General features: G+C 51.7%; 1 protein-coding gene across 13 annotated transcripts in view; it reads right to left on the bottom strand.

The window, feature by feature from the left end:
* Positions 1–14835, bottom strand: part of LOC122365998 (tensin-1-like) — a 116954-nt gene that overhangs the window by 75295 nt on the left and 26824 nt on the right. For all 13 annotated transcript variants that reach the window (XM_043337718.1, XM_043337721.1, XM_043337713.1 and 10 more), the window contains one exon: positions 14361–14398. In XM_043337718.1, coding sequence (XP_043193653.1) covers positions 14361–14398 — 38 coding nt within the window. The remainder of the gene's footprint in view (positions 1–14360; positions 14399–14835) is intronic.

Below are 14835 nucleotides of genomic sequence, written 5' to 3'. Positions count from 1 at the left end.
CTAGGTCAATGAAATTTGGTCACAAGGTAGTTCCCGGGTGGGGCTATCAAACGCCGTTTGAATTTTGAAAATCGGCCGGTAAATTTCCGAGATCTTAGGGGGGGCCGAAACGCCCCCCCCCCCTACGGGTGGTAGGGTCCGCCGGTAGGGCCCTACGGGGCGTGGGTTAAAGGGACTATCCCACCTTCTAAAATGTTGTTAAAACCAGTTAAATTGTGCCCGACTTTATAGATTGGATGACCAGGAACACGGTTCCGGCATTTATTTTTCATTAAACATCTTAGGCTTCCCATATTCCAAACACAAACTTTCAAATATGTGACGTCACAGCCCAAAATTACCTCCTTCCCCAGGCCACATTACTGTCATAAAGCTGTTTCTTTTTACTCTGTAGGCACCACAACAAAGTTCAGACCAAGTTTTAAGCGATTTTTCAACGAACAAACCCATTTAAATAAGAATGACTAAACGAGGTGACGTCACACTAACGGTCGCTCCATGTTGAAGATAGGGCCTTGCACAAGGCCCATTTTCAAATGAAGGGAACGAATTTCTTCAAAACCAAGAGGCCGCGGGGGTTGCAACCTAGAAAGATAGTGGTTTCTGAACCTCGCCGCAAACTTGGCTATCTCAACTCAAACCCCATGTTAAAGGTGGGATAGTCCCTTTAAAAGAGATGTTGCTCATAGCCCTGACAGGCCGTTGTCTTGGTCTGGGGTCTGCTGGGGTCCCTTGGGCCGCATATCGCACAGGTGAGAATGGTCCCCAACACCTCCACGGTTGGAATGCACCGTGCACGTCCGCCACTGTCACATATGACTGCGGAGTGACAACACAAAGCCCACTGGGGGCTGAAAAACTAACGTCACACAGGGTGTTACGGCATACCAAAGACGTGGCAGCATATATTACCATGTTAGCGCAGACTGGGAGGGTCCATGAGGAGGTTATGCACCGGGCACACTGCACAGAAAATGTGTCACTCCAACTGTAACTGGTCACTCAAAGGTTTACCGACAAGCGTAAAACAGCTTTAGAATCAGAGATGTTGAAATACCGTAGCAATTGTTAATTAGCAATCATGGTCTATGCGATGCGACATCTCAGCCGCACATGAGTCCACTCAGCAGTCAGCACCTAAATTCATCTGTAGACGGAGTGGCTGCTGGTTCGTTTACAAAAGACAGCCGAATCCGAACATATGTTTATTTGGAGAAGCGTCACAGCAGTGACCAGAGGATCTGGAAAGTTCAGCGGGTCAGTGGTCACTCATCTGGTGATTCGGGTCGTTTGCCTGCCGACCGCGACCTTCCAAATTTGTCCGACAGAATGAATGGCGTGAGAAAAAAAGGCTTTATCTTCACAGGATACCTTACCATGCAGTCGTACGCCGAGTCATCGCTGTGAGATGCCGCCTAGCAGATATATGTATTTACATATGATTAATACGCAGACTTGCAAAACATACCACGCAACCAACAGCTTGCCCTTCATACAATGGTCATGTTGCCAGCAATGTTCATGTCGGTGCTACGGTTCGCAGCCTCGTTCATTTGTCATCCCGTTTCTTACGGAGCCGGCTGTGATTTGTATTCATCCCGGTGACCACTGAGCCCACCCCGGAGCAGTCAAAACTGCCCGACAGACCGCCACAACAGACGGACAATGCAGTGCCCAGTGTCAGGGGTGGGAGTCACTAACAGCATTACAGACTGGGATGTCGGATGACACTGTGACTCGTGGTCTATAGGCCGGCTCTGCGCCGCTCACTTCAGTCTTCATGAAGCCATGCCGAGAGAAGACGGCATACCTTACATCATCGAGATTGCAAGTGGCATCTTTTTGAACACTGCGATTGTTTGCCTTAAATTTAACGGCCATTATCCTCCATTTGACCTTCAATTCACATTATATTACGAAAACAATCCGTCATAATTTCGTGATAGATCGCGACGAGCCAAATTTTGCTGGTGGACCTTGTTATGCGTTACACCGTCTCCCGACATCAGTTCCCTTGACATCAGCTCTCTCGACATCAGTTCCCTCCATATCCATCAGCTTTCCTGACAATTCGAAGTGTCGGTGTCGTGGCCCATCACGCCGTCACCCGACATCAGCTTCTGCAGCGTCACCAGCCGGACTCGGTGACTCTGTCCTCGTGTTGTGACAACAGTGTTGGTGTTGGCAGTCCGGAGACTTCCTGATGGGCCGGGGCCGCCGCCGACTGTCGGCCTGTCTGGCCAGGCATGGCCAGGCGCGATCGGCTGTCCAATAGATTAAACGGAGCCCGACTGTCCACTGGACTGAGCTGGTCTGGGTCTGGTCTTGTTTAGTTTGCTTTGGTTTGATTTAATTTGATTTGGTCTGGGCCTGGTTTGGGTCTGGTCTGGTCTGCTCTGATTTGGTTTTGGTTTAGTCTGCTGATTTGGTCTGTGTCTGGTGTGGATCAGGTCTGGGTCTAATTTGGGTTTGGTCTGGGTCTGGTCTGGCCTGTGGGTCTAGTCTGGGTTTGGTCTGGGTTTGGTCTGGGTCAGCTACGGGTCTGCTCTTGCCGATAGTAGTACATCTATGACGCCGCCGAGGCTAAGTGCTCCCATTCACCACTGTCAAAGCAGACTGGCAACGTTGATGAATGTCCCAGTTTCGCGGCCGGGAGCAGGGAGGGGTGGGGGTGCGGCTGCAGACCCTCAGAGCTGGGTCACTGCACCGGAAGGGGTGTCTTCCTGGAGCCAACTGCGGTCACCGCTAACAGCCCACTTGGTGACGTCACCTCCGACACCTTTAATTGCGTCATCAAGCCATCGTCATCATTGTCATCGTCGTCATCTAATGTATACCCAAACACACCAAGTCGGATGGGATGACAAGAGTCTATAGATAGAAGCTTGCATCTGTCAGCGATGCCACAACACCGTAAGAAGCAGGAAGATAAGAACCACTGGCCCGAGAACCATTGGCCGGAAGCGTGTGCGGGCCTGAGACCATTTATGGTTCCGCATGATCATAGATCTCTCTTACCCTTCCCTTTCCCTCCCCGGCCCGGCCGGTCCCAAGGCCAATGACAGCGGCACATTGATTTCTGCCGTCCGCGGGCCGTCTGGGTGGCGCCGGCACGCTCATTTGGCCCAGTGTGTGACGCTGGATGGCGATTCTTGCGGCTGGAAGAGGAAGAAGAGTTGGGGACATCATCGCTAACGGATCAGAAACTAAGGTTTCACGTCACGAACTCGCTTTACGAGCGCCCCATCCCGCTCGGGCGCCGTTCAAGGATACGACGCTGTGATAGATCAAATGGTTCGTGTTCCCATGGTTAGCGGTCAATGACTAATCCAGATGGCCGTTTGATCTGCAGCAGCTTCAGAAGGGCCCGATCAAAGCGTGTTGGTACTTAGTAGACATGTGCGAGTGCCAGGAACACGTCTGTGACCTTAGCATGTCCGGCACTGAACACTAGTTCTGAAAAACAACAGGGCTGTGAGACTGGTTAGCGAAATCAACAGCTTGTTTACATATGCATGGTCACTTTGGCAAGTGCCGTGCCACGACTCATTCTCATTGTGATTCTTGGAAGAGGGCTTATACACGTTGATAGATAATGGACCAAGCAGTTCCGAGCGGAGCCTCTCCTCCACCTGGTGGTGATCGCAGGTACTATTAGTATAGCTTCATCCCGCTGAGAGTTGAACGGCGCCCTAGGTAGCAGTGCAGTGGGGCAATGGGCACAGAGCAGCCGTTTGCTAAGACGGCTATGTTTTGTGCAGCCTTTGCTTTTCAAATAGGCAGTCCAAGCTTTTAACTCTAAATGTAGCCAGTAGCCACCAGTGGCCGATTCAAATAGCACTGCGTCAAACGACACAGACAGACGGATCTTTGGGTGGGGCGCCTCTCCCTTTCGATAGGTTGGATAAATGGTTTGGTGGGTCGATAAGTTTGGCCAAATGTTTTATTGCCGATGGTTGGCGGGCATCAGTAGCAACGCTACCCGCGTCCGAAGTAGACAATAAATACAGTTTCCCATGTGCCTAAATAAAATACCTAGGCATAGTCAAACAAAAGCTAATTCAATTCTGGTAGCACTTTGCACGGAACATGCTTGCGCCAATCCATTTATTCAAAACACCCGTGCAAATTTTTATTTACCGCGGCACAAAATATAAAATTGCAGTTCCGGTGTCGGCCAAACCAGATCACAACGTCAGCTTCATTAGCTTGCACCGCGATGTGATTACCTAATCATGGCCAGTTGTCGTACCTACGTCATGGGTGTCAAAAGTAAATATTTAAACGTCAGCGTGTGTCTTTGCAAGCCTGTGCCAGATACCAATTACCAGAGTCAGCTTACGCCTCCCTAATTCAGACGTTTAGCCGCCTCTCTGCTTTGACCCTTTGGTGGAGGCACCATTCACTTTCAATCCTTGTATTTCGATGACTTTTGAGCAACTGCATGTTTCCGAGCGAGTACTCTATCATATACATAATAATGATACAACACAAAATGCTACAAGTAAAAACAATAGCAGCTCTTGTTTATGTAAATTCCAAGAAACAAACTGAGCTCGCCCTGTCCACTCCAAAGCCCGTGCGAGAAGCTACGTTGCATCAAACCTCCGCCTTCTAAACAAAGGACGTTGGCCAGGGAACTCAGTCACAAGAGAAAACACGGCTCACACCCGCCCACTTTTTCATCAGGCCCGCCGTGACCCTCTAATCACGACGACCATTCTGTGTGTTGCTAAGGTCAATTGGGGGCGGGGCGCGGTGGACCCGAAGCTCTCACAACTGCTGGTGGCTGCTCGTCCGCTCGGGCTGCTCGGACCAGCCCGAGCTGCTCGGAAACAATGAGTGCTCGCGGCCGGCGCCCGGGAGTGTTTTGTCCACGCGCTCAGTCACCGCGTGACTTGGCATTTGGCGCAACGGCCGCGGTGCGGGCCCACTCGGGTCAGGCTAGGAGGGCAGGGGGAGGTCAAGTGGCTGGGTTACACGCGGAGTGGCCTGAGTGCACGCTCATATGAACGTCCAAAGATAAATTTCAAAGATGGTAAAACAATTGATAACAAGAGCCTCGGTTTTGTGCCTATCTAACAATTCAAAGGTAAAATGTACACATACACTCCCGCGATTTGATGAAAAGAAAATACCTTGACGTCCGCTTCGAGGAAGCAACAACCCGGTCGGGTGTTTTTGGCGCAGGCAGCAAATCGCTAGCACGTCAATAGCCATCCGGAATGGTTTGTTCTGCTTTTTCTGCACCTTCTTCCCAATGCTGCCAGTCCCTGAGTTCCGATTCACCGAGGTGTTTTCGTCAGTTGAATGGGCGTCAAAATAGGTCAGCCATAGCCCGGCACGGTCATTTACCGCCCTACCATTTGTCGCGTGTCACCGTAATTGGCATGTGTGACCAAAGATGGACTCCAAGCTCGCCTTCAGAGCGGCCGAGTGCGCTCAGCCGTGATCAGCCGATTTGGACGAGAGCGGGGACCAAGATACATCTGAAGACCCCAGGAGCATTCGCACTGAGCGCCTGGTCGCAGTGCGTGTTTCAAAGGACCGTCCCATCACTAAAGTAACTTACCCTTTGGCTGTTTCCCAGCATTATATCTCCACCGAATGATGGGGTTTTCACAAGCAAGGACTTCGACTCATCTTGGTTTAATAGCGAACAAAACTAACTCGTTTCAAAAGAAGCAGACAAAATCTGCACCACTTTGAGCAGATTATGTAGCTAGACAGCTGTGCTCCGTTTTGACGGCTGCATTGAGCTCCCACACAAACAAGATTCACTCTGATTCTGACTCAACCAGAAAGCTCACGTTTTGCCGTCGGCCGGACCGTTCCGTCTAAAGGCCAGTTTACACTAAACCGACAGCCGGCATAAACCGTGGCCATAACGGCGGACGCACCCGCCCGCCGGCACATATACTGGCCCGCGTGGGCCGTCAGCCAACTTTCCATCTCGGTCAGGCTGGGAAGCAGGCTGACCTTTGACCTGGGGTCAGACGTGGGCGCCGCCGGCCGGTCGTCAGCTGACTGAGCCGAGGTCAACACCACGGGGCTTCTTAGTGCATCTCTGGTGTTCATCACTGCGGTGAGAGTGCTATGTGTGTGAAAGTGCACGGGACGGACGCTCTATCAGACGTTATGGTGTTTGGATGTGTTCAAACGAATGTCTATCGAGAATTAATGAATCGTGAGCGTCTCATCTGATGGCCACTTCAGAACGCCGGAGGGACGAAACGCACAGGTAAAACCATCAAAGACTAATGTGTGCTGCTGTTAAGGAAGGCGCGCAAGAATGAAACGTCACTATTCCACGATATTGGGCATTTATTAGACACATTAAAAGCATGTCGCAAGTGAGGGGAAGCTTTCGTTGTGTCGTACGGCACCACCGAAGCCATACAGTTAGACGCTGACACGCCTATATAATCCTCAGGACCGCTAGAAAAGTCGCCAGCGAGCAAAGACACTGTCAGGGTGCAGCACAAAGCTGACAGTGAGGTCAGCAGTTTGCTGACAGATGACAGTCACGCCAGCGGTCAGCTGACACCTGACAGGTCCCGTTGGCAGGGTCTGCAGTTCCGGTGTAAGGTGCCAGGTCTGTATCGGGACGGCATGAGAAGCCACTGTGAGGTGGTAGACGGTTGCGCTGCAGCGCCGGTAAAGGCGCCTTCATACTGGCTAGGTTCGGAGACGGGCAAGATTTGATTTATCATTGCCGAGTGATAAGAATAGCCCTTGTTTAGAGGAAGCACTTCCTCAATTAATGGCTAATTGATATCTCACAAGTTTGTCACTTACCTTCGTCACTTATACCAAAGTTAGCCTAATTCATCCGCATAAAATATCACCAAGCACAATCGGAATTCGGAGGGCGTCAGGCGAAGAAAGTGAGATAAACCCCGCAGCAGGAACTAACACATTCACGGCAACTATCACCAAAAAACCTAGCAGGGCCGCGGATGGCAGCACTGGGACGGCGCTAAGTACACCGACATCCATCAGCGGGATGACCACGCCATCGCCATGATGACGGGGTGCGGCCAAAGCGACGCAGCTGGACGCGCCGCCAGTGCCGCCGGCGCGCCGCCACCGCCGTAAATGATGCGGCGAGAGCGACCATTAGCCGGACTCGGGCTGGACCGCGGCGTGACAGGGATCTGACCGCAGATATCATCATATCTCGGACAAAGGGACTTCCAAAAATGCCGCCGGAATGTCAGATGATAGGATGATCTTAATGCATTTTCTGTGAGTTAGCTCGTCACGAATGACATTGAGCCTTAGTCACACAACTGACACAAGGCAGCCAGACCGCAGACTTTTGTTTCCTATTTATTTATAGCGGTTTGGTATCAGTGCTCCCGTGAGAGGCGGTCTGAAAGCGTTGCACGAATTACAGTGAGTGAACATGCCTGAAAGCTCAAAGCACCTCTCATGGTCTGTCCCGACCGATTCCAAACAACTGAAGCTCTGTCGGGCCGGTTGTCTCCAAAACGAAAGGGCTCCCATTCGAGTGACCAATTCAGCGCTCCGCTTGGAACTTTTCCCATTCGAGATACAATCCCGTTTACCACTTCTGGCTGTCGTACGGCGCCGACATTCCATGCGTTTGTTCGTGCGCGCTGTCTGCTCGTCGGACCGCCACATTGGTCGACCAAGAACGATCGGCCATTGAAGGGCAATGGGGCGAAGCGGGCGAGCGGGCCGCCCCCCGCAGAGAGGCGCGGCCGTGCTTCATCCCTGGGTATAGGGGAACGGCATGGGTCGGTGAAGCGGGGCTGGGTGGGGAAGTGGCTATAAATGTGTCCTCGAGGGAGCAGTCCCACTGGTTCAGCTGGTCCTAGTCCAACAGTGCTCCGGCGGGGAAAAGTACAATAATGCATTTGTAGCTTAAATTAGTGCTCCTAGACTTACAAAGTGGATGAGATCAAACTGTCTTTTCGCATGAATACGTGAGTGTTTTCTTTTACCTGGGGTCAGCTCAGGATGTCGACGACAGGGTAAGATATAGGGCTTTCCCACCAAATCGGTTGACAAGCCGATATATAATTTGTATCGTCTAAAGGGCGCTATCAGCGTCATCAGGATCTGAGAGTTCCATTGATTGCAGTGCGTAGTGAAAGGCCGCATCCATCAATGTTGCCTGATAGCTAACATGGGAACGTTGCATTGTTACGCAACACAGGGTCATGTCACGATTTATATGGCTGGTTTCACATCACCGGTCAATTAGATTACAACGTTCGTCTCATGCATAGACTAGTTAAACCAATACGAAAGCCATTGAACATCAATAACCTCTTATCAACCATCTAAGCGATAACTCGTTAGATGCAATAAAACCCAGACTATATGAGCACATTAAAGCCTAAAGCGGGCTAGATATGCCACACCTGATATACGACCATCTTCATTGATGAGGGAAATCTTCATCTTTATGATTATCGGACGTCGATTTCCCTGTGTCTTTATCAGCAGGATACCGTTCGTGAAGCGTACTGCGTGTGGTGGAGGATATTTCAGAACAAATCTCGTTATGTGAGACAGCCGTGTCTGCCGTTGGACAGTTATATAACTGCTGTCCGCCTCTCTATCTTGTTAGTGAGAAGACAGATGGGCTGCCGACATTCAAATCAGTCACGTGACCTGGAAAACGATCTCCAGTGGTCTGGCGCGTGCGGACCGGCCCTCTGGAGGCCGTGTCAGTCGGTCGGTATTTGGGGTGGCCACCCGGGACCACACGCCGGGGACCCTGGAAATGTAATCGACCTCACACCGTCCCAGGCGGGGGTATTTATCACGGTGAACCGAACTTGGTCAGAGGACCTTAGAGATGTGAGCTGACAACGGGAGAAAAAGTCTGATCCTTTCACATTGTGGAGTTTTAGGCGCAATAAAAAATGCACCATAGGATGCATCGGAAGATTTCATCCCTCAGAGCCTCAGATCAGAGGTAATCTGTGCAAATGGTGATGGAGCCTCAGCTAGTCAATGCCGAGGGAACTATACCAAGCTGCAAGGAAGTGTCCACAAGGGCCAATCTACTCACACATATTGCCAATCTACGACTTATTCCATTAGCCAAATTGTCCTAGCTTATTAGCCCTATATCCTACTCAGCGTTTTAGGACAATCATTTTTCCAGACGGTTGACATTCTTGGATACATTGATCATGCATCATCCAACGAGACTGCAGAAGAGGGAAGAGGCTATAGAGTTTCATTCAGGCCTCACTGGGGATAGCCAGTCTGGCGCTAGAAGGCCATTTACACGTCGTGGAAGTTGCACGGAAGGAACAGAAATGGAAGCACGTATAAAGAGCACAATCAGAAAATCTGATATAGATAACATAAGAAAGTGATCGTTTGGAATCATGCCTAGCCTGGACCAATGATGCAAGTAACAGGAAAGGCATGGATAAATCAAATCTATTGTGTTCGTCCATCGATGAATTTTACATAAAGCGACATGTGATGATGAATAAAACCATTAAGCTTCCTGATGTCTTGGAATTCAGTGGCTTCCTCCTGATGTGTAAGTTCGTCTTTCTGTAGATGCCATTCACCATTCGCCATCGTCTTACTGAAGATCTGCCAGCCGCCAATGAGTCGTTTTTCTTTTTCCGCCGAGGAGGCGTCGAGCGGTGCGTCCCGCTGAGAGTGACATCGGCGCCGACGTCCATCCATCTCTGTGGCTGTCGGCGGCCGGAGACCACACGGGGTCGAGCCGTATAGGTCGACCACAGCCGCTCAGCCACCCTAGCCACGGCCAAGGGACGGATGGTGACCACACGGGGTCGAGCCGTATAGCTCGACTGCAGCCGCCCCAGCCACCCCGGCCGGCGACCACACGGGGTCGACCCGTATAGGTCGACTACAGCCGCCCAGCCACCCTAGCCACGGCCAAGGGACGGATGGTGACCACACGGGGTCGAGCCGTATAGGTCGACCTGCACAGTGCACACTGCACAGTCGGCCCAGCCACCCCGCCGGCGACCATACGGGGTCGACCCGTATATGTAGGTCAGACACAGCCAGCCCAGCCCGCCGGCCAAGGGGATAGCGAGTAGCGACCACAAATCGGGGCCGGTTAGGACGACCGCTGACTGCACCGACAGGCGGCGTGGATGAGGAATCAAATGTACTGGGATGTGGTGCAAACTTGGAGAAATAGCACAACGGCTCCGCCAGCCTCAGCACGGGACGGGTATTTAACGTAGCCAATGGCGGTAGAGCGCTGTCCCGAAGGCAGCGCCGGCGATTACGATAATGAATAATCCTGAACGTCAGCACATTTCTTTATCGTGAGAGTTGCGACCTGTGGCGGGTTTTGGACCTTGGTACACCGAGGGTGAACACCGCAAAATATAATACTGGTTACCCCGTGAAGTGAGATAGCTGGGAAGTCTTTCAAAGGGTTTACCCAGTCGATAAAAGGGGCGAAGAATGAGCATGGCATGTGCCAACCCAAGCACCTAGCATGCATAGCCGCGCGAGCTATTGTGAAAGCGGCGATATAACTGCCGGGTCAGCTGCCTTTGTCCGCCATCTTTAGTTATGTACGACTATGTGTCCCTGTAATTTGGCTATTGCGACACAAAATATCGAAACTTGTAATGCTAGCTGACTATTAATGAGGAATGTCGAAACTGAGGCTGAATTCTCCTATTATGGCGCCGCCAAGGACCATCTCTTCCGTTTCAGACAGTTTTACGAGCATGTGTCCATGTGTCATGAGACTTGAGCCAGTGTGTCAGTGCAAGTGTCACTGTCAGCCGAGGTACCAGTCAGTACCTGTGCTGAGATCGTGTCAGTACCGGTGTCGGTGTCAAAAGTATTTGTGCGCATGCGTGCGTCAGAGCTCGTGTCCTACATTCCAGGTCCAACACAACAGACGCGGGCGATGCATACAGACAGCCTCTTCAAGCACGATGACTCTGGCTGTTCAAACAAACAAGCTCCACTTGGACCGGTCCGGCCCGGCCCGGCCCGGCGCGGCAGTCCGGCAGTGGAGGCTGGGCCACGCTGGCCGCCGCCCAAATTGGGCCGCCGCGCGAGGCAATCGTCGAGCATGATAACGACAAACTCGGCGAGGCTATGTCAGTGGGGAGAGTGACCAGGCAGAGCAGAGGAGGGTGGCAGAATAGAGTGGTCGGGCACCGAGAGTGAGGTCTACATCGTAGCGCCATGGTAGTTTAGGTAGACCGGCAGCCAAGACAACTAATTACATTCGGAAAGGGAATTTTCTAATCGCAGTCGTATCCGTCAATCGTTTGTTGGTGACAAGCGTCCATTTGTTGAGTTGAGGCTCAGGCAACACTATGGGTAGGTTTAAACAAGTCTTTAGTTAAGTTGAACTTCCCACTTGTGCATACCTACACGACTCGGTAGGCTGACGGCGAGGGTCCAGTACTGCGCTCTCACAAGAACTGCCACTAACAATAATAAAACGCTTGGATGGTATCGTTCACGATCACCGACTTTTTATCCCTATCCGTTTGAAAATCAGCATTGGACGGAGACTGCCAATCTCTCTTCACAGCGCCTACTCAGCGAATCTGACAGCGACCTTGACCCGGTCGAAGGACAGGCAGCGCCATCTACGGAGTCCTGACCGATTGATTTACGCGTTCTGGACACGCCCGTCCACCAAACGTCAATAGCGCCTGACGCGCTTATCGGATGGTGTTTGAAAAATGATCCCATGTCACAAAGGTAACTTTGTGACAGATTGTGCCAGGCTTTTTGTGATCAGAGTGAGCGATCACGGAATGTTTCGTAACAGGATGAACGGACAAATATTCCAGAAATTCACGACGGCGTGATCCACGACGATTTATGCGGTCAGCTACATTCCTGGTTTCATGGATCGTCAGCCACTACGCCCGGCCGATCGATTGGTGAAAGAAATGACAAGCTTTCTTAGACAGAAGACAGGCGTTCGTTGATCGCCAATAACAGAAGTTTGACGATGAATCACTCGACAACGAGGAACGTCAATCAGCTGAGAAATATGGCTGAAGTCTGACCGGCCAGCCTGTCTTCGTTACGAGCTGGATGTCTGGAGAGAGCAGCACTTCGAACGTCCTCGTGACAACTGGACTCAACAATCGAGCTTATAAATCTTCCTCGGAACAGTTCCTTGTGTGCTGCTAACAACGCCCGCTCGTCATCATTGACGGCTGTCGGGCTTCGGCCTCATCAGTGCAGTGTGTAGGGGTCCACCGACCTGCCATCAACTGACCACCGACAGGGCGCCGGGCGAACAACAATTGGTCGGCTCTGCACTCGCTAGGCAGAGTGGCACAAAGGCTGGACTTCTGGGTGTGGCGCGTCACTCGAAGATGTCACAGAGGTTTATCGTGGCCGTGCAATGGCAGCAACTGTGTCAGAATCGTCGGTTACGCGCATTGCTAGAAACGCACTTCAGTATCGTAAATTTGTCTGAAATACATGCTGATGCCGCAAATTCTTCGGGCAATGATCTTAATCTATACAATTCTTATCAATTATTCTATATTCAGTAATCATCCACCTAGCTCCAGCAACGAAATGAGACGGTATGATTTAGATTTGACGCCCGGTTCGCTCTGAACTGGTGTTGGCCGCCACGCCAAAACTAACTACACGAATTTCACAGGTAAGCCCATTCCGTCACACTCAGTTACTGTGAATCAAAATTGGGCCAACCGTTCTTAATGAGCGGCGGAAGATAGCCCATCAAACCCGGGATGCCAATCATAATGACCGCAATCTTTCACACTGATGTCCAGGTGTTGGAAATCCTACCTTACCCACTAGATAACCCTTTTCATTGGTAATTGTGTTGCCCTGAGCAGTGCGCTAGCGCAAAGTGTGGCACTTAGTTTCTAACATTCAGCTTGATGACGTACTGCATGGCGATGCGCCCATATGCATGCATGACCCTCGGTGAAGGACTTGGTCATTATGTCTGACCGACATCCACCATAGTCCTATAAACTTAACAGTCCTCTCTCTCCGATCCTGTCTGCACTTCTCCACGACCAGGTAACAACACACCATTGTGACTGTGTTCGACTACGCGGGTCCCTCGGATCCCCCGCCGCGCACAGAGAGGTCGCAGCTCATCCAACGGCCTCTCTGTCTCCGCTCCAGCCGTCTCCTGCGTCTCGCTGTCTCTCATTCCTGTCGTCTCTCTTTGAGTAAGTAAGTGTCTTCGTCCTAGTCGTCTCTAACGTATTTTGTCGCTGATTTCGCGACTTTAGCTCACCTCCTCGCGTTTCCCTGCATCTGTTTCTGACATCTCTCGCCACCCTCATGCATCTTATCTCGTCTCTATCGACTGCATCTGATTGTCTTCCATCGAATAATTTCGTCTCTCTGTCTCGCGTGGGTCTTAACGTTTCCTCTAAACCATCTGTCTCTGTCTGCGCGCGGGTCATCTCAGAGCTGAGCAGGTACACAGGGATTGTTATGAAAATCAGCCGGGTCGCCGGCCCTCACACCCACACGCCGACCGCAATAATCCCTCCAATCCGTTCTCTCTGTCCAGTCAGCTCGTTAGTGAAACGGCTCGACATCTTGTTCTTTTCCTTTCACTCGGGCGGGCAGCGGTGACCAATGGCTGATTTACTGCCGCTGATTGATGGCTTCAAAGAGTTACACCACCTCAATCGGCGTATCTGCCCTCTCGTCTTTTGTCGTGGGCGCGTTTTACAGGACCGCCGCCCCTGCCCCGGAGCACCGGCTGGCCTGTGCGTCGTGCGTACGGTCTTCAGGCGCGCCGCCGCTATCACGACTGGCCATCAGAGTCGGCGGGGCGGCAGGCGGCCGCCGTTCACGGCTATCGTACCTTCCATCGGGGCAGGGACGCCGCCGCCTCTCGCGCCGATAAGTGACACGGAGAGGGCCGAACGACCCGAGCGCTGCGTGGGGAGGTATGAGGGGGTCGACGGAACGGGCGGCATAACACGTGGGGAGAGGGCGCAACGGGCCGACCGGGTCAAACCCGATGCCGAGCCGCAGGCTGGATCTGAAGTGGTGGGTGCAAATGTTTGTCTCATTTAAGTCCACTGAACTTAAGTTGAATGGACTAAAAGACTCCGCGCAGTAGATTGTATGGGTCAATTTTCGCTAGCGGAGCCCGGCAGGGGCATGTGGCACGTGTGCATGCCACGGGTCGATGAGATGTGAGCCAAAGTCGAGAAAATTACTTCCCGATTGTCTGTGACGCCCGTGACCGTTTGCGACTTCCATGTCCACGACGTTCGTACTAGTCTGTATGCCAGAGGACAGAGCAGCACCTCCCCCCAGTAGCAGAATAAACAGTCCCAGGTGCAGCGGCCAGCCTCGAGTGCCACAGTCGGCACAAAGCTTACCTTGGGTTCGCAGCTCTTGTGGCAGGCATATTTGCACACTGGAACGGAGGAACAGAAGTCTGAGTCAGTTGGTGATGACTCGACTCGACTCGAGTCACACACGTACGCATAGAGGACACAAAGACGCATTAATCGCCACAGAGACACGCATACAAACCAAGTGGAAAATTCGTACAATTGTATCCATCAGACATGACATCAACTACAAAACTGCGTTAGCTCACAATTCTCAGACGAAAATGGATTATCGAGATATATAGATGCATGAACAGATGTCAAATTCCTGGTAAATACTAAATTGGGTAGATTTCTATCCTGATTTATTTGCTTTGTACAGCGAAAGGGGTTCGACATTCACTCCGGTCATGGGGAGATGGATACGTCACACCGCATTATCGAACAACTAGCCACCCCACACGACACATTCACACACAAATGCACAACCGCACGCCCCATTGCTCTTTGGATTAGCGCA

Source organism: Amphibalanus amphitrite, unplaced genomic scaffold (assembly GCF_019059575.1).
Source record: "Amphibalanus amphitrite isolate SeventyFive unplaced genomic scaffold, NRLGWU_Aamphi_draft 000777F_arrow, whole genome shotgun sequence".
Lineage (NCBI taxonomy): Eukaryota > Metazoa > Arthropoda > Thecostraca > Balanomorpha > Balanidae > Amphibalanus > Amphibalanus amphitrite.
The sequence above is the reverse complement of the archived record's forward strand: the minus strand, read 5'-3'. Positions and strand labels throughout refer to the sequence as shown.